This window comes from Citrus sinensis, chromosome 5, assembly GCF_022201045.2.
Source record: "Citrus sinensis cultivar Valencia sweet orange chromosome 5, DVS_A1.0, whole genome shotgun sequence".
In the NCBI taxonomy this organism is placed as follows: Eukaryota; Viridiplantae; Streptophyta; class Magnoliopsida; order Sapindales; family Rutaceae; genus Citrus; species Citrus sinensis.
In genome coordinates, this window is record NC_068560.1 from 19,387,604 (window position 1) to 19,407,085 (window position 19,482).

Consider the following 19,482-nt stretch of genomic DNA (forward strand, 5'->3'; position numbering starts at 1 on the left):
TATAAAAAATACTCAGCATAAGACCTACAAACTAGAAATCACGCACCAATTATTGAACTCAGCACATAAGTTGATCTTTTATAAGCTATAAAACAAATCTGCTATAACATAAGAAAGTGGGATTTATCACCAGACAAGTATTTTGGTGAAACTCAAGCTGACGGAAGGATATCCAAAGCAACCTCCTTAAGGGAAGGCATCACTTCCTGCTGATGCAAACATATATATTTATTACTCACTTTCTTGAGGACCTTCCAGGAACCTGGGTAGCACCTAACAGAAAGTGGAAAAGAATAAAATGTAAAATATAAGTTAAACAGCAGGAAAACAGTGAGTGATACTAGGCAAGCATTAATATGTTGCCGCAAGAAAAGTGTCAGTAACTAGCTAGCAAACCTGAAAAGGGTTCCTCCATTACGACCCTTAAAATTGTGAATGTAATATATGGTCTCCATCACAGGAAAAAGTGTTTTGGATAGTGCAGCCAGCTTAGGGTAGAAGAATGACGGATAATCTTAGCTCATTTAAGGAAATCCTCTCTGATCCTTTCATTGCACATTCCAAAACAACTCTACTACAACCAAGTTACCAATTCTTTTTGTTAAGTCATTGTTATTTGTTAAAAAAAAAAAAAAGTCTTCCTTGTAACATTTTATTGAAAGATATAACATGATCATCCCTATTAATTCCCTTTTAGATTTCTGTGAGTGAATTTCAAATTATTGTATTAAAAAATAGAAGCAAAAGACCCACTTTACTTTCAATTTCTGCAACAAGATACCAATTGAAGGACCAAAAAGTTGTAAACAAGCAATTCAATGAGTGGACATCTAGAAACTGCTATATAGCATCAAAATCATACTAAATTTACAGAAAGCACGATAAGAATGAAAGAATGGTGAAGGATACACCCAGACCTTATCCGGTCAAGTTCTCCATTGAATATAATCAGTTTCCGGGCAGTATTGAAGACAGCTTCTTTGTAAAGCTCTTCAACGACAAGCATTTCTACAAGACAAAAGAAAAGCAAAATTAATTACCTTAAGGAATGAATATCAATGAGAAGACAAGGTGTAAGACTACCATTGACATTAAAATATGGATAGGCGACTAGAAACAATTCATCTTCCGGCTTCACACGGTCTGCCATTTTAACCTTCTCAGTGAATCCAAAATCCTCAAAGAATGAAGGTTTTGTTAGATAGTCCAACTTAAATGATGATCCTTCAAAGACCGATTTTCTTGCAAATTTGACTTCATTTGCCTCTGGGAAAAACTAAAAACCAAATGACAGACCAAGATCACGAAACGAATCATGAACGTAGATATCAGATAATCAGAAATGGGCATTAAACAGACTACTAACAAGTAGGAAATGCATACAGAAAACATTATTCATACACCTTATGCACATGAAATATATATGCAGAGGGATCCTCTTGTGAATTTAGTTTATCTCCTAATATGAGACGATGAACAATTGGATGCCATCTAAGGGCTAACATTTGTTTGATTATTATATGAAAAAAAAAAAAACAAAACAGAGTTGATTGATGGCCTTTGATGGATTGCCTACACTCCTAAAGTGCAGAGAGCCTGATTGATTGCTTTACCTGCCCCCAACACACACTTGATTTTATTATCTCTCTTTTCAAATATATAATCATTGCCTGTCTTTCATCCTGATCCAGCTCTCCTTCCAGGCACCAGCTGTGTTTTCTTCAATTCAGTGAAACATTCACTTTCAGGTAAGAATAAACTTGTCCTTCCTCAAAAATCAGCTTCTCACCATGAAGCTTTCTTTTTTAAAACAATTACTAGTCTAGCATAATTGAAGACAACTCAGAATTGAAAAAGCCATACTTTAATGTCTGCTGTTGGGACCTCAAGACCAGGAACAAAAAGCTTCTTTCTAACCGTTGGATTAACAAGTAGAAATAGCTTTTTTCTGAAGGACCCAACATTGCATTGAAAAATTCAACAAAATGACTGGCGTCATATTTAGTCCTGCTAGAATTTTGTGCACTTAACACAATGGCTAATAATTGGCCCAGCGGACACTTTGTCGAACTACTGGCAACCTTGACTGTGGAAATGTATATTTCAAATGTTGGCAGGCTCTAGCTTCTTGATGTACTGTTGATAGAAATGCCTATTTCAAAAGTTGGCAGGCTCAAACTGCCGAGACTTTGGTTTCTTACATTTCAAACCCACAAATAAAACTTTGGCAGAACCCCAGAAAGAGCTACACCTCCCAAATTTGATGACATATGAGGAGACCATGCCTAGTGCTTGGTTCGGCAAATGAGTAAGTTTGAAAGAAATTGAGGGAAACCTTTCCCACAGAGAGTCATATTGAAGGTTACAATTTGAAGACTTTGTCCCCTGTCGCCCGTAACCTTCTTTGATCTCTTTTCTTAGTCATAAATAATCAAACATGTGTTAGTCGTTGGATGCAATCCACTCACTGACATCTCATGTCCACAATCAATCAACCATATTTTAATAGAAATGAAAACATTTTAATTAAAAAAAATGAGATAGGAACAAAATCAAACTTGGCAGACATGGTCTATGAGATTTTAAAGATGCTTGGTGAAAGTTGTATTCAAGAGTTCAACAGTCAGTTCTATCACCTATGGCAAAGTAACCACCGCAACTAAAGCAATTACAAAACATCAAGAAGCTTGAACTTGGCAAGAGGTCTCATTAACAGTATACCTCAGAAATTAAGACAGACTTAAAGTGCAAGCTTTTGGATTTATTTAAACACTGAAAATAATATGGGTAGAAGCTCCTATGGTCACAGCAAACAATTACAAAGCACAAAACCCAAAAAACAGATATGCAAAAAGCTGCAAAAGAACATTATTAGCAATTGACATCTGCTTTTGCTCAGACAAAGGTTCTCATAACAAAGGACTCAGTGATTATCTGTCATATGTTTATGTTAAGGGGAAAAAGGAAGTTTGTTTTAGTCAATCTCACGTCTAATGGCATTTATAAGGAGCCCAAAAATAAAAGAAAAAATAAAGAGTTAGTAGGTGTTTCTTGCAGCACAAAGAAAATTTATCATTCATGAAAAACTTAGTATGGAAAAAGCTAACTCATTTATCTGCCAATGGAGAAAAACTTGTTGTCCACCCACTAAGGACCCACCATTGGCAGGTCTGATGGATCCCATGGATGGGAACCGCAAATATTTTATTCTAAATGACATGGGTATTGTACCCATATCATTTAATTTGTAGATTCCACTGATGGAACTCATCAAACTTGCCAAATGGCAGGTCCTCCGTGGGTAGGCGCATCACTTCAGCATCCTTCTCCACCAATGACCAAATCTGGACTCATTTAAAAAGAATACAAAGCAAAACTAACTGACATAAATTGCATAGAGATCTAGGAGCCAAATCAATGTTGTTAACTCATCCAATTAATACATTCTCTTAGAGGTCATACCTTGGTAACTCATTTCAAAAGAAATTAAAAGAAAAACGACTGCACAAATTGTACTGAGCTCAAGAAAACCTGTTCAAGGTGTTCACTTGTCCAACTAATAAAAGTCATCAAGGATTGTATCGGGGACTTGGGACCAATCCTGCCTTAACGAGAGAAAGGGAATTTAGGAGGAAGAAGATAACCTCTTTTCCTAGAACCCTTGAGAAAATTATTGAAGAAATATGTATCTCCTTTTCTTATTTTTACAATAGGGTTACACAATACATATATATATATTCTAAACTACATAATGTGCTAGAGTAGGAAAGTAAACAACTAACTGCAGACCAAGAAACTAGGAAACAAACCCTATCTAAAAAACTGAAATTCTATCCCTATCTTTTTTCCTTAAAAACAGGATAGAAAACAAGTGACTTTTCCACACTCCCCCTCAAGCTAGTTCGAAGATATCAATCATTCCCAGCTTGCTAGTTAGTGACTCAAAGCTTGATTTATGAAGTCCTTTAGTAAGAATATCAGCTAGCTGCTTTGTTGTTGGAACAAAGGTCATGCATATCAAACCACTTTCTATTTTCTCCTTGATAAAATGACGATCCACTTCAACATGTTTAGTTCTGTCATGATGAACAGGGTTATGAGCAATGTTTATTGCTGCCTTGTTGTCACAATACAACTTCATAGGAACATCAATGATAATCTTCAATTCTTCAAGTAGCTTCTTTAACCACAAAAGTTCACAAATACCATATGCTACTGCTCTAAATTCAGCTTCAGCACTGCTTCTTGCAACCACTGATTGCTTCTTACTCCTCCAAGTTACCAAGTTTCCTCCCACAAATGTGCAATACCCTGAAGTTGACCTTCTATCAATAATAGATCCAGCCCAATCTGCATCAGTATATACTTCAACTTGCAGATTGTTATTTTTCTTGAATAGCAGGCCTTTTCCTGGAGTTTTTTCAGGTACTTGAGAACCTTGTAAACAGCTTCTAAGTGCTCTTTACATGGAGAGTGCATAAATTGACTAATAACACTTACTGCAAAGGCTATGTCTGGCCTAGTATGAGACAAATATATCAACTTACCAACCAACCTTTGGTAACTTTCTCTATCCGCTGATTTTCCTTCAATTGCATATCCCAATTTGTGATAAGGATCAATAGGAGTGTCTCCAGGTTTGCATCCCAACATGCCAGTTTCCTTGAGTAAGTCTAAAGTCTATTTCCTTTGAGAAACAAAAATGCCTTTACTGGATCTTGCAATTTCCATGCCCAAAAAATATCTTAAGGGTCCAAGGTCCTTCATCTCAAATTCTCTAGCAATAACCTTCTTGAGATTTTCCATTTCTATTACATTGCTTCCAGTCAAGATGATATCGTCTACATATACAATGAGGATCACAACACTACCATCAGTGAAGTGTTTAAAAAACATTGTATGATCTGCTTGACTCTGTAAATATCCAAAGCTATGAACAGATTTGGTAAATCTGTCAAACCAAGCTCGAGGAGATTGTTTTAAGCCGTAAAGTGATCTCTTCAGCTTGCACACTTTTTCAATACCATATTCATTCTCAAAACCTGGTGGTAGATCCATATATACCTCTTCTTCAAGCTCTCCATTAAGAAACGCATTCTTAACATCTAATTGTTGTAGTTGCCATCCTAAGCTTGCTGCAAGAGACAACAAAACCCGAATGGAATTCATTTTTGCCACGGGAGCAAATGTTTCTTGGTAGTCAATGCTATATGTTTGTGTAAAACCTTTCGCGACAAGCCTAGCTTTGTACCTCTCAAGTGACCCATCTGCTCTGTATTTAACTGTAAAAATCCACTTGCAACCCACTGGTTTTTTTCCTTCTGGTAATTTAACTAGTTCCCAAGTTTTGTGTTTTTCTAGAGCTCTCATCTCTGCATACCCAGCATCTCTCCATTCTGGAATAGAAAGAGCATCTTGTACAGATTTTGGAATTGCTATGACAGACAGGTTAGCTGCAAAAGCTCTAAAAGATGGAGATAATCTATGATATGACACATACTTAGAAATTGGATAAAGAGTACAAGACCTAGTTCCTTTTCGTAGTGCAATTGGAACATCTAGATCATTTGTAGTTTCTAAAACAGATTCTGAAATAGGATTAGAATGAATGTTACCTGAAAGTTCCAAGTTGCCTGTGTTTGGATCCGAGTCTTGGCAGTGAGGAGAGGAATGATGATTTGACCTTTTCGAATTCCGTCGTGTGTAGACTTGAAGCTATGGTTCTGGAACTCTCTCTAATGATTTTTCATTATTCACAATTGATGGCATTGTAGAAGGAACAGGAGGTACACAAGACATAATAGGCATTGGAAGAGATAATTCCCAAAAATGATCTTCCGGAGTATGATTCTCCCCCTGAAGAGAAGTTTTGGGAAAGAAAGATCTATTTTCAAAAAATGTGACATCCATTGTGACGAAGAATTTTTTAGACAATGGATCATAACATTTGTAGCCTTTTTGAGTAGGAGAATAGCCAAGAAATACACATTTTAAAGCTCTAGGATCAAGTTTGCTCATGTTCTGTGTATGAATGTGAACAAAAGCAATGCGCCCAAAAATCTTGGGTGGTAAAGATGTGAAAAACTTACCGGTAGGATAGAATTTTGTGAAAACATTTAATGGAGACTGAAAATTAAAGATTCGGGTAGGCATGCGATTTATCAAGTATGATGTTGTGAGAATGGCTTTACCCCAAAACTGTTTTGGCACCCTATTTGTGAACATAAGAGAGCGTGCAACTTCTAACAAGTGTTGATTTTTCCGTTCAGCAATACCATTTTGCTGAGGAGTATCTACACAAGAGGATTGCTGCACAATGCCATTTTCCATGAAATAATGACCAAGGGCAGTAGAAAAATATGCTCTCCCATTGTCAGTTCTAAAGACTTGGATTTTTGCTTGAAATTGTGTTTGAATCATGGTATGAAAGGTTTTAAAAACTGTTGCAGTTTCTGATTTTTCTTTAAGCAAGTACACCCAACAAACACGAGTGTGGTCATCAATAAAAGTTATGAACCATTTAGCCCCCGAAATGTTTGTAACATGAGAGGGTCCCCAAATATCACTGTGTATGAGAGAAAAATGTGCAGATTTTTTATACGGCTGTGAAGGAAAAGATGCACGATGATGTTTGGACAATACACAAATTTCACACTGAAACAAAGAAGGATTTTTATTCTTGAACAGCAAAGGAAACAAGTGTTGTAAATAAGAAAAACTAGGATGACCTAATCGGAGATGCCACAACATTATTTTATCTTTAATAGAGAAAGTTAGTTCATTATTTGTTGCCTGAGCTTCTCCACACAAACTAACATCCTCCTCGAAGTAGTACAAACCATCTACCTCTCTAGCACTGCCAATTTTCTTCCCTGAACACAGGTCCTGAAATTCACAATAGGAAGGAGAGAATTTAGCAATGCAATGAAGATCCTTGGTAATTTTGCTAACAGATAAAAGATTACAAGACAAATTAGGAACATGAAGAACAGATGTTAACACCAAATTTATAGAGATAGGAATAGATCCTTTTCCTGCTGCAGAAGATAGTGAACCATCAGCAATTTTAATTTTTTGACTACCAGGACATGGAATATATGAAGAAAATAATTTAGAATGGCTAGTCATATGATCGGTTGCTCCTGAATCGATGATCCCTGGATCTTTTTTCTCATAAACAACTCCTAAAGCACTGAAATCATTACTTTTCTGGGCTAAAGAACTAGAAGATGAAGGATTTGGGAGAGATTGTGACTGATTAATAAACTTGTACAGTTGCTCTAACTGTTCTTTAGTGAAGAGTTGAGATTCGGATTCTCCAGTGTGGATTGTCGGCTGATTCTCCCCAAAAACTTGAAAACCTCGACTATGTTTACCAGAGAATTTATTGTTTTTCAAATTTGGAGGTTTTCCATGAAGCTTCCAACATGCATCTCTGGTATGTCTTGGCTTGTGACAATAATCACACCAAACTCTGTCCTTCTCATCACTCTTCTTCAGGTTTTTTGTTCCCCCAATCAGTGGAGCTTCTGGTGTAACAGAGATCAAGGCTGAGTTCTCTGCTGAAGAACCTCCCATCATCACATTCTTTCTACTTTCCTCTCTTTTTACATAAGAAAACACTTCCCTGGTAGAAGGAAGAGGTTCCTTGCCAAGTACTCGCCCACGGACTTCATCAAGGTCTGAACTCAAACCTGCTAAGAATTCAAATACACGCTCTTTTTCTAATATCTTCTTGTATTTAGCACTATCAGCAGCACATTCCCACTCGCCATCATAGTACTGATCTAACTCTTGCCATAAGCCCTTCAAAATATTGTAGTATTTAGTCACTCCTTGACTATCTTGTTTGGTTTCTCGAATTCTGGTTTTCAGATCATAAATCTGAGCAGAATTTCCCAAATCAGAATAGGTCTCGGTGACAGCATCCCACAAATCCTTTGCTGTTGGCAGAAACAAGTAAGTTTGACCTATCTCCGATTCCATTGAATTCACTAACCATGACATGATCATTGAGTTGTCAGCATCCCAAGTATGAAACTTTGGGTCTTCTTCAGTTGGTTCTTTAATTGAACCAGTAAGGTAACCAATCTTCCTTTTACCTCTGATAAACATCTTCATAGATTGGGACCACTGAAGAAAATTTTGACCATTCAATTTATGGATTGTGATCTGAAGTGATGGACTATCATTAGAAACATAACTTGATAGTTGTAGATGCCGTTGCAATTGCTCTGAAGATAACTCAGAAGTTTCTTGCTCGCTATACTTTGATATTGGTATTCAAATAGAATTGAAAACTAAATCCAAGAATCAAAGAGCGACTCTGATACCATGAGAAAATTATTGAAGAAATATGTATCTCCTTTTCTTATTTTTACAATAGGGTTACACAATACATATATATATATTCTAAACTACATAATGTGCTAGAGTAGGAAAGTAAACAACTAACTGCAGACCAAGAAACTAGGAAACAAACTCTATCTAAAAAACTGAAATTCTATCCCTATCTTTTTTCCTTTCTATCCCTATCTTTTTTCCTTAAAAATAGGATAGAAAACAAGTGACTTTTCCACAGCCCTTTTGGACAAAAATGACTTCCTGCTAATTTTGAGAATAAAACCATAGACATCTAACTTCTGATATCTAGTCAATCTGGTAAAATCTTGGCAGTTGCACTTGGGGCATAAATTAGTTCCACCTTGGTTTAAGGACAGAAATTCGTCATATGCATGTATTTATTTATGTTTTATACACACACACATACATGTACACACAAACACTACCTTCACTTTGAAGAAAAGATTAAAATAACACTGCTCACATACACAATACTTACTATTCTAGTTCGTGTAACTTTCTCCGGAGTCACAAACAGGTCACAGAATTCACGTATTAACCGCATACTTCTAGTCATTTCTATTCCTCCTTCACCATCACCTGTCCCACAATTACAAAAAGTGAGAGGTAATAACCAACATATTTGGGTTGCTCTTCGGTAAGGGGTGGGAGGTAAGGGTTAGTTGTGGAGGGCACCTGGTACAGAATCAAGGCCAGCTGTTGGGAATTTGATCTCCTGTAACATATACTTGTTCATCATAAACTATATACTTATTCTGCAGTCGATGTGTGCATATAGCTCTTCAATTATCCAGTAATAACTCACCATCAACTTCCTGCCATCTTTCACGGCTAATTCAGCAGCCATTTTTGCCTGCTTAAAGGTCAAAAGCCCAAACTAAGCAGATGCTCCTACTCCGATACTTATTATCTAACTACTACAGAACAGATGATACGCATCAAGTTGTATCAAGAGAGACACCAAGTTGTGTTTTCCAAGAGGTTCCAAAGAGGTTCTGTTTCTTTGTGTAATTTTTAGACTGCTTTGACAACTCATCTTAAAGGTGCCACTCATCCAATATGATGTGGTGACAGTAGTTTAGAGTTTTAAACTAAATGCAGAGCTAATAGTATTTTGGAATATAATCATCCTAAGATACTATAACACAGGGATTCTTACACAAAAACAACAACTTCGATGTAGAGAGAAGATGATTTCACAAAAGCAGATGTTTTGATTTAAGTCTCCAAAACCCCCACCAAAGAAATGTTCAACAGATATAGAAATATGATCCACATATCTATAACTTAAACTGTGAAAGTTGTTGATGTTGTTCTAAAATTGCCACAATCTATCTACCCCATGAATGTTTTTGGATAAAACAACAAGCAGGACCCAATGCTTGTTTTCTAATAGCTTCAAAAAGGCCAAATTGGTTTTGAAATGTCTCCAGCTTTTCATTTAATAAGAGAGAGAGAGAGAAGAAACGCTCCCCTTTCAAATACCGTGCTCTTTTGTACCTGGGAATTTAACTAATTCTTGCGAATAAACAAATTTATAAATTTGGTAAATTATTTATTAAAAAATATTGAGAGGCTGTGCATTATTTTATTAGTAAAGATATAGTTATCATCAAATTAGTTATATTAAAATAGTTTTTGACTCACGTAATTTATTTTTATTATTTTTATATATATATTTAATTAATAAATTTATGTTATATTCATTTATATAAAAATGTACAGTTCTATCCTCACTCTTATTTTATTTTTATTATTTTTTCAGAAAATGGTATGCGTTATTAAGGTTAAGGGTGACAACTGGGATCAATATACGGTTTATTCGAGTGCATAAAACCTAATAAATATCCACTAACTCATATTTAATTAAAATATAATTATTTTTAAATAAAAAAATTTAATATAAACTAAACAAATTGATTGGATTTTGTTTCTAAAGGTACATCATTAGAACGTTACCTTTAATTGAACAAAAGCACACATAACTAGCACATTCGCCACAAAAGCCTCGGCTTATTAATTATCTTAATAAAATCATGGTCATAAATTTGAGTCCCCGTAGGAATTATTAGGTTAGGTAGCTTTTTTAGACTACAAAAGCTTTTTTAGACTACTCATTCATTTAATTTTCCGTTATATATATTCATCTTTCTTAGAGGCCAAGAAGTCTTCGACAGAAATGTGATCTTTTTCTAGTTGCCTCCCGGTGATGAGCTTCTCCTAAGTTTCAATTAATTCGCTTTGAGTGAGGATATTTTCTGGTGGCCTCAAATACAATGTCTTGTTCAGCACTCAAGGGTCATCTATTGTCTTAATAGTATATGTGGCAACATCATCGAGATGCACTATAGAAAAAAAGATAATGATTTTGTTTAATATGAACATAAATTCTTACAGTCTAACTCATATTATAGTGAACGATGCTGTTATGTGGTGCGTGCATGCACTATCTATAGTTTTAATATTATTAATAATGAGTTAAAAGTCTTGATTTAATTTTAAATTGTCATTCCTCTAACTTCACCGTCTTCATAGATGCAGACTTTATCTTTTGAAGGGTGAGGGTAGCTATATTTGAGAGAGGTGTCTGGGGAACCAACCAGCAAAAAACAACTAGCAGAAACATAAATGACAGGGATTTGAGCAGCCTTGATTGCCCTTCTCACACATGCGCTCTGCGTTCTCCCTCCCGCTCTCACTCACTCACGCCCAAATCTCACCTCACTCACGCATCTCTCCTTCTGACCGGTGGTTTTCTCTCTCTTGCCGTGGGTCTCAAGGCTGGCAGGGATTTCTCGACTTGACTACTAAAACATAATCCAAAAACTACTAAGAGATGTATATATTACTCTGATATACACAATATGAAGAAACTGCAGTTATATTTCAAATATTATATGAAGGAAGAGGCTGTATGGATTATCTAAAGGTGCTGAAATTAAGAGACCTATTGAAAAGTCATGCATGTGGCAATTTTTCAAAGAGCTACCAAACATTTGAAGAAAAAATGGAAAGTTGGCAAATTTGTCAAATTTGCCAAATGTACACCATTGACTATTGGCTTAGGTTAGGTGGAATGGTAAAGGGGTTGGTGCAATAGTGCCATTATTTTTCCTATAAATAGATGGCACTTCTTCCATTCTTTTGCATCCCAAAATTGTTAAGCTTATAAATTTCTAAGCTTTTGAGAGAAGTGAGAGAAGTGTGTCTGGGGAATTTATCTTTCCTGCAGAGTGTGAGAGTACTGGGTATATTTTGGGTTTCTGGGAAGTGAGATTCGTTACTCAAATATTGTACTCTATTAATTGTTAAATAAATAATTATTCTTTCTTGCCTCCGTGGATGTAGGTTTAATTACCGAACCACGTAATTCTTGTGTCCTTTATTTTTTCTATAATTATTTGGTGCGCTTGATTCCGCATTCCACGTACAACAAGTGGTATCAGAGCCGAAGGTTCGTACTTGGGGGGATACGGTACTATTCCCATATACGGTACTGTTCACGAATACGGTGGAGACGGCCATTTGTACTTGGGAGACAGTCTATTGTAAGTAGTGTGTATTTTTGCATGTCTAGGAAAGTTCTGTCAACAAAGGCGATAAGAGTCTAAGGATTCTGGTTTTTAATTGGGACTGAGTTCCCGTCCAGTTTCCTAGGAACTTTCCTGGTGCATTTATTCATGCGAAATTAACATCATAGAGACTGTTTTTCAAGTGGAAATAGTTCGTTGAGAAAATGGTAGAAGGTGAAACTTCCAGAATTGGGGAGAGATCTACCGAGACTATTTCAGGAGACACTTCAGGTGGGAGACGAGATTTGTCAAATCGCTATTCAGCACTTGTTATAGGAGGTCAGAAGATCGATGTTGAAAAGTTTGATGGGAAAATCAACTTCGGCATATAGTGGCGCGAAGTTATGGATGCCCTTATTCAAATCGATCTCGATGTTGTTATGAAAAATAAAAGACACTTGTATGATGAAGAAATTTGGGATCGTATGAATGAAAAAGCTTGTGGTCAGATCAGATCTTGTTTGACCAAGGAGGTGAAATACTTGGTGAAAGATGAAGAGTGTGCGGTAACTTTGTGGCGTACATTGGAGGAAAAGTACTTGGTGAAAAGTCCTGAAAATCGCCTTCATGCAATGAGCCAAGTATATGGTTTTCGAATGAAGCCTGGGGTGTCAATGCACGATCATGTTTCAAGATTTGAAAAGTTACTTGCTGATTTGAAGAATCTTGATGAAGATATTAAGGATGAAGTCAAGGCTATGATTCTGTTAGACTCACTACCAGAGGAATATAGCCATTTTGTGACTACTTTGATATATGGGAAGAGTGTGATCGTCTTCAAAGATGTTTGCACAGCATTGACTAGCTTAGAGATTCGGAATAATGATAAAAATTCTGAACGAGCATCGTCTGAAGCTTTAGTGAGCAGAGATTGGGCGATGGAGAAACAGAAGAAGCGTGGTGGAAAGAACTCTCGATCTAAATCGAGAAGCAGAAATATAGCTCGAGATGAGTGTGCCTTTTGTCATGAAAATGGCCATTAGAAGAAAGATTGTCCAAATGCTCAAAAGAGAGATGGGAAGAAACCAGCAGCAGCAAACATGGCACGGAAAGATGAGGGATCTGATTATTCACTAAGTATTACTCCTGCAGCATACGTGGCTAGTTCGAGCGAGTGGATACTTGATACTGGAGCAACCTATCATTTGTGTCCCATTAAGGAATGGTTTACGGATTTCAACGTATTGGAATCTGGTGCAGTTGTGATGGGGAATGATCAACCTTGTCGCACAATGGGGATAGGAACAATTCGGGTCAAAATGTTTGATGGAATGGTCAGAGAACTCAAAAAGGTTAGATTTGTTCCAGCTTTAAAGAAAAATCTAATTTCTGTGGGTGCTTTAGAAGCTAAAGGCTACAAGGTTACCATTGAAGATGGTATAATGAAGTTTACACATGGGGCTATGGTGATTCTGCAAGGGGTTCGGCGTCACAATCTGTACTATTTGAAGAGAGGTACAACTGATGAAGCAAATGTTGTTGAGGCACACAGTGACACCACCAAGCTATGGCATGTACGACTGGGACATGCTAGAGAGAAGTCTTTGCAAACTCTGATGAGGCATGGACTCTTAAAAGGTACCAAAACCTGTAAATTAAATTTTTGTGAGCATTGTGTAGTAGGCAAGAAAACAAGGGTCAAGTTTGGTACAGCTAATCACGATACTCGTGAGATCCTTGAATATGTTCATAGTGATGTATGGGGACCAACCAAGACCAAAGAGGTATTGCTGCGGGTGGAGTTTGATGCAACTCCATATGTACCAGTTAGTTCTACATCAAAGAAGAGTTCAACTATGGAGGTGACACCTAGAGTTGAAGAAGAGGTTGTTTCTTCTGATGTCCCACAAAATGAAGAAACAATTGATAATGTAGATAATGATGATTTTATAGTAACAAGGAGGCTAAGAAGAGAGATAAAGAAACCCGGATGGCTTACTAAAGATATGGTGGTAGCCTATGCACTTCCAGTTATTGATGATGACATCCCCAACACTTTCGGTGAAGCATTACGCAGCAGTGAAAGTGATCAGTGGAAGTTAGCCATGGAGGAAGAGATGAAATCTCTCCATCAAAACCAGACTTGGGAACTTGTAAAGTTACCAAAAGGGAAAAAGGCTATTGGCAATAAATGGGTCTACACCAAAAAGCAAGGATCTCCGAATAAAATAACTCCTCGATACAAGGCAAGGCTCGTGGCAAAAGGTTTTGCTCAAAAGGAAGGTATTGACTACAATGAAGTTTTCTCTCCAGTTGTAAAACATACTTCCATTCGTATCCTACTTGCCTTAGTTGCAGAATATGAGTTAGAGTTTGCTCAATTGGATGTTAAGACCGCGTTCTTACATGGAGATTTGGAGGAGGAAATCTATATGATTCAACCTTGTGGTTTCAAAGTTGCTGGAAAAGAGAATCATGTGTGTAGGTTGATTAAATCTTTGTACGGACTGAAGCAATCGCCAAGGCAATGGTACAAAAGATTTGATCAATTTATACAAGGGCAGAAATTCACCAGAAGTGAACACGATCATTGTGTTTACTTTAGAAGACTACCAGATGGAGCTTTCATCTATTTGTTACTCTATGTCGATGATATGCTTATAGCTTCGAAGAATAGAGATGAGATCGAAAGATTAAAGAAGCAACTGGCTTCTGAGTTTAAGATGAAAGACTTGGGTGATGCACAGAGAATACTTGGGATGGAGATTCGTAGAGACAAGAAGAATGGGAGCGTATGGTTGACTCAAAAGTCTTATTTGAAGAAAGTGCTAGAAAGATTCGGTATGGATGACAAAACTAAACCAGTATGTACACCTCTAGCTCCTCATTTCAAATTAATCTTTTCTTCATGTCCTAGATCTCAAGAGGAGCGCGATTATATGGCTCGTGTTCCATATGCTAGTGCTGTGGGTAGTCTTATGTATGCTATGGTATGCACAAGGCCCGATATATCTCAAGCAGTGAGCATGGTTAGTAGATACATGCACAATCCGGGTAAAAATCAATGGCTTGCGGTAAAGTGGATTCTCCGATATCTGTATGGGACAGTTGATGTTGGGTTATTGTTCAAGAAGGATTGTGGTCAACAATGTGTTAGGTATTGTGATTCTGATTTCGCTGGAGACCTTGACAAGCGAAGATCAACAACGGGCTACGTATTCACATTGGGTGGAGGTCCGGTTAGCTGGAGGTCGATTCTACAATCGACAATTGCTCTGTCCACTGCGGAAGCAAAGTATATGGCAGCAACTGAAGCTATAAAAGAAGCTATCTGGTTGAAAGGTTTATTAGGTGATTTGGGAGTAATCCAGGAGAACATTGCGGTCTTATGTGATAATCAAAGTGTGATATTCCTTGCGAAGAATCAAACATATCACGCTCGGACGAAGCACATAGATGTGAAATATCATTATGTGAGAGAGATTATCGAGAGCGGTGTTGTGTTGTTGAGAAAGATCGATACCAAAGATAATCCATTAGATATGTTGACGAAGGTAGTTTCTGGAGTTAAGTTTCAACATTGCTTGAAATTAATTCAAATCCTTCGATTGTGTTAAGATATGTCCTTCGGGAATTTTGAACTACGGTTGGCTTGATCCCAAATTTTGGGTACGTAGGCAGTCATAGAGATGCAGCCACTTTGGGGATGATGATTGGTTGGTAGTCGGCTCAGATTTGAACAAATTTTCACCGAGGTGGAGAATTGTTGAAAAGTCATGCATGTGGCAATTTTTCAAAGAGCTACCAAACATTTGAAGAAAAAATGGAAAGTTGGCAAATTTTTCAAATTTGCCAAATGGACACCATTGACTATTGGTTTTAGGTTAGGTGGAATAGTAAAGGGGTTGGTGCAATAATGCTATTATTTTTCCTATAAATAGATGGCACTTCTTCCATTCTTTTGCATCCCAAAATTGTTAAGCTTATAAATTTCTAAGCTTTTGAGAGAAGTGAGAGAAGTGTGTCTGGGGAATTTATCTTTCCTGCAGAGTGTGAGAGTACTGAGTATATTTTGGGTTTCTGGGAAGTGAGATTTGTTACTCAAATATTGTACTCTATTAATTGTTAAATAAACAATTATTCTTTCTTGCCTCCGTGGATGTAGGTTTAATTACCAAACCACGTAATTCTTGTGTCCTTTATTTTTTCTATAATTATTTGGTGCGCTTGATTCCGCATTCCGCGCACAACATGACCCACACCAACCGACAGACCCCCGATGGTAGAGAGAAAGTCGACTGTGAGATGCATTCAAGACGGGGGAAGGTGAGAGAGAAAACTGCCCGGTCAGAAGGAGAGATGCATGATTGAGGTGAGAGATTTGGGCGTGAGTGAGTGAGGAGTGAGGGAGAGGGTGCCGCGTGTGTGGGATGCGTACAATGACAATTTATACTTACATCAAAACGCCTCGTTCGGTGCCATGTGTAGGGCTAACTGTGGTTTGAATCTCACTTTGGTAATGGAAATGACTTTGCAATTGACAGTTTTTGTCAAAAGTTCGCACTGCATGAAACTAGTGTTAATATAATTTAAAAAATTAATTTCAGTATTAATTTTTAAAATTTTAATTATTATATTTATTTTAATAATAGATTTATATTTATTATAAAAATTTTAGTTAAATATTTGTGTTAAATGGAATTTATAATTAATATAATAGATCTTAGGTATTAATATATTATAATTATTCTATATGCTATTGAAAATCATTTATATTTTTAGACGTTTATTTTCATATTAAGTTTCTATTTATTTTAAAATTTAGTTTAATATAATATAAGCAAGTAAAGTATTAAAATATTTTTTAGTATTATTTAAAATATTAAAATAATTTTAAAATATAAGTCAAATTTTTAAGTTAATATAACTAATATTTACAGCTTATTTGATGGCCTCAACAAGCTAAAGCAGCATCAAAATTTTGTGGCTCCTTAATTTATTTTTTCCCTTTCAAAAAGGGAAGAGGATAAGTTTGGAAGAATGATTATATTTTTAATAAATTCTTTTTTATTATAATACTTTTTGTCTTTATTAATTTAAAAATATTGACTCTTATATTTTAAAAAATATAAATATAATATTATAATAAAATATAACAATATATATCAAATATTTAAAAATTTTAATATTTTAATATTTTATATTATATTAAAATAAATTTTTAATAAATAAAAATAATCTATTAAAATAAAGTACAAAAATTTAAATTATTTTCAATATCATCTAAAATAATTTTACTATTATTAATGCATGAAATATATTATAGTAATTGTAAAAGGTTATTTTTAGAGACCTCCCTTGAGGTTTGGTGTATTGACAGTCTAATAGAAAGTATTCACGTAATTACAGGGACCTCCCCTAACGTTACTACATGGTTAACTTGACTGTTAGTGGACTGATGAAAAGCCAAAAATGCCGTTGGCCTAAAAAATGATTTGGCAGTTAACAATTTCTTTAATGATAGTAATTACAGTTTGGCGTTAAACATCACACTAAAACACTAAAAAGTCTAAACTGACCATTTAAAACAAATCATTGACATTACATAATATTAAAAAAAAGGAGAAAAATATAAATTGAGAAAATCAACAAAGCTATCAATGTAGTGAATATTTGCAGCAACATTGGCTGTAAATACAGCCATTGTCAAGTTAAAATCACCATTACAACCATTGCTTCTTTAGCTTTCATCTCACAATTTCTTCCTTCATCATTCAACATCTCAAAAGCTCAATAATTAGTAAGCTGCTTCAATAAAACAATAAACAAACCATAATTCACTTTTCAATGCATTCAAAATACACAACCAATATTCCTTAGCCATTTAAATTGAAGCCAAAGAAGAAAAGAAAAGAAAAAAAAATCTTCCTTTGTTATTCCAAGTTTCACGCCACTAGCCATATGAAGAAGGCAGACTAGAGCGTAAGAAAATGCAACTGCCACAGCAAAAGTCTAGATCAATTGGGTAATGATACCTGCCATGCCAATTTCAAGGCAAGCAAAAATCAATTATCATCCCCATACCAAAATACCAGCAAACCTACCTTTTGAATTTAAATAATAAATAAATAAATCAAAGATTTCAACTCATTTAAGTTTGAAATCAATTAAAATAACCAAAAAGAAATAATTTCTTTTTCGTCCAACATAACTTATCCAGCAACTTCTTCAACACATATTTTCATTCTTAATCATCACAACAATTTAAAAAGAAAAACAATGAGCCCATGTGACTGATCTTGCCATAATGTACTCCTACCAGCAACCAAAGTCGAGCATACATACGATGATCTTCGTGCGTGAATAGCCGGGAGGAAAGAAAGGGCGGTAGATGATAATGAAAAAGATGCGATCGAGTATGCGGTAGAAATTTATACTCTCCGATTAGACCCAAAGCTTGTTCAAAAGGGTCTCCTTTTCCTCCGTTGAGATCAAATCCCTACCGCCGAGCTGCCAACAACTAACAAGGGTCACTACGGATGCCTAACAGCTGCTTTGCTACTACTGGCTCACTCTGAATGAGATTCCGATCCCCTTTCTCGTGAGCAAAGCCTTCGATTCCTTCACATAGGCCGGGACGGATTGGTTCAAAAGCTTCTCCAGAGCTTTTCAACCTTGAAAATGGTTGTGGGTTTCGTTTAATGAGAGAGAAAATAGCGTTTTGGTTCTTTGATTTTTTTAATTTATGAAATCACTAATTTACCCCTCATATACTAACATATACGAAAACGTGTACTAACGTTAGGGGAAGTCTCTGTAATTACACGAATACTTTCTATCAGACTGTCAATACACTAAAGCTCAGGGGAGGTCCTTAAAAATAACCCAAAGAATTAACTTTCAATTTTCAACAGTATAAGATTAATAAATAGCATAAACTAATTTTTATTTTCATTTAAATTAATCTAATCCTACCAACTTCATGTGATTTTCATATTGGTTGGTTTCATGTATCACAAGAATTGTTAGGCACCGACGAACTGAAGTATATGTTAAACATCTCACATGAATAATCGTTTAAGGAAATTTAACTAACTAAAACTAACCTTCTTAATTTAAATCTCATCTACTAGTAAAAATAGAACCCTTCTCCGTCAACTTATCTTCCTCAATATATAACAAAAGATGCTTAGTGAAATATAAAAAAAAAAACTGTTATAATAATTATATCAAAGTGGTCAAGATCGAGCCACTAGGCTTGAGGGCTTAGGTTCAAAGCCACATAAACTCATTTCAATTTTTTATTTTGTAAATGTGGGATTAGGGATAGATTTGTCTATGACTATTTATTTATCGAGTAATTAATTAGAACAATATTATTAATTTTAGTTGAACAGCTTAGAGTGTGCCATGTGGCAAGGTTCGCATCAAAGATGTCAAATCAAGGGAGGCCTATTTACTTCCTGGGGTACCTGAGGATATGGCTTTATTTGAATTGAATCTTAGACGTAGGCCTTGTGGGCCCCCTCCTAGTGGTCCACCACTTCTGCGGAGTGCACCCGGTTCAGGGAAAATAGGTCCACTAGAACCCGGTGATCAACCACAC

General features: G+C 35.9%; 1 protein-coding gene across 1 annotated transcript; it reads right to left on the reverse strand.

Annotated features, from left to right (window-relative positions):
* Positions 1-49: 49 nt before the first annotated feature.
* On the reverse strand, positions 50-9,240 carry LOC102618772 (uncharacterized). The gene is made up of 7 exons (XM_052441642.1): positions 9,170-9,240; positions 9,040-9,079; positions 8,843-8,943; positions 1,084-1,276; positions 910-1,008; positions 397-514; positions 50-273 (listed from the first exon to the last, which is right to left on the reverse strand). The coding sequence occupies exons 1-7, from the start codon at positions 9,209-9,211 to the stop codon at positions 153-155; spliced, it is 714 nt and encodes a 237-aa protein (XP_052297602.1). The 5' UTR covers positions 9,212-9,240; the 3' UTR covers positions 50-152.
* Positions 9,241-19,482: the final 10,242 nt, after the last annotated feature.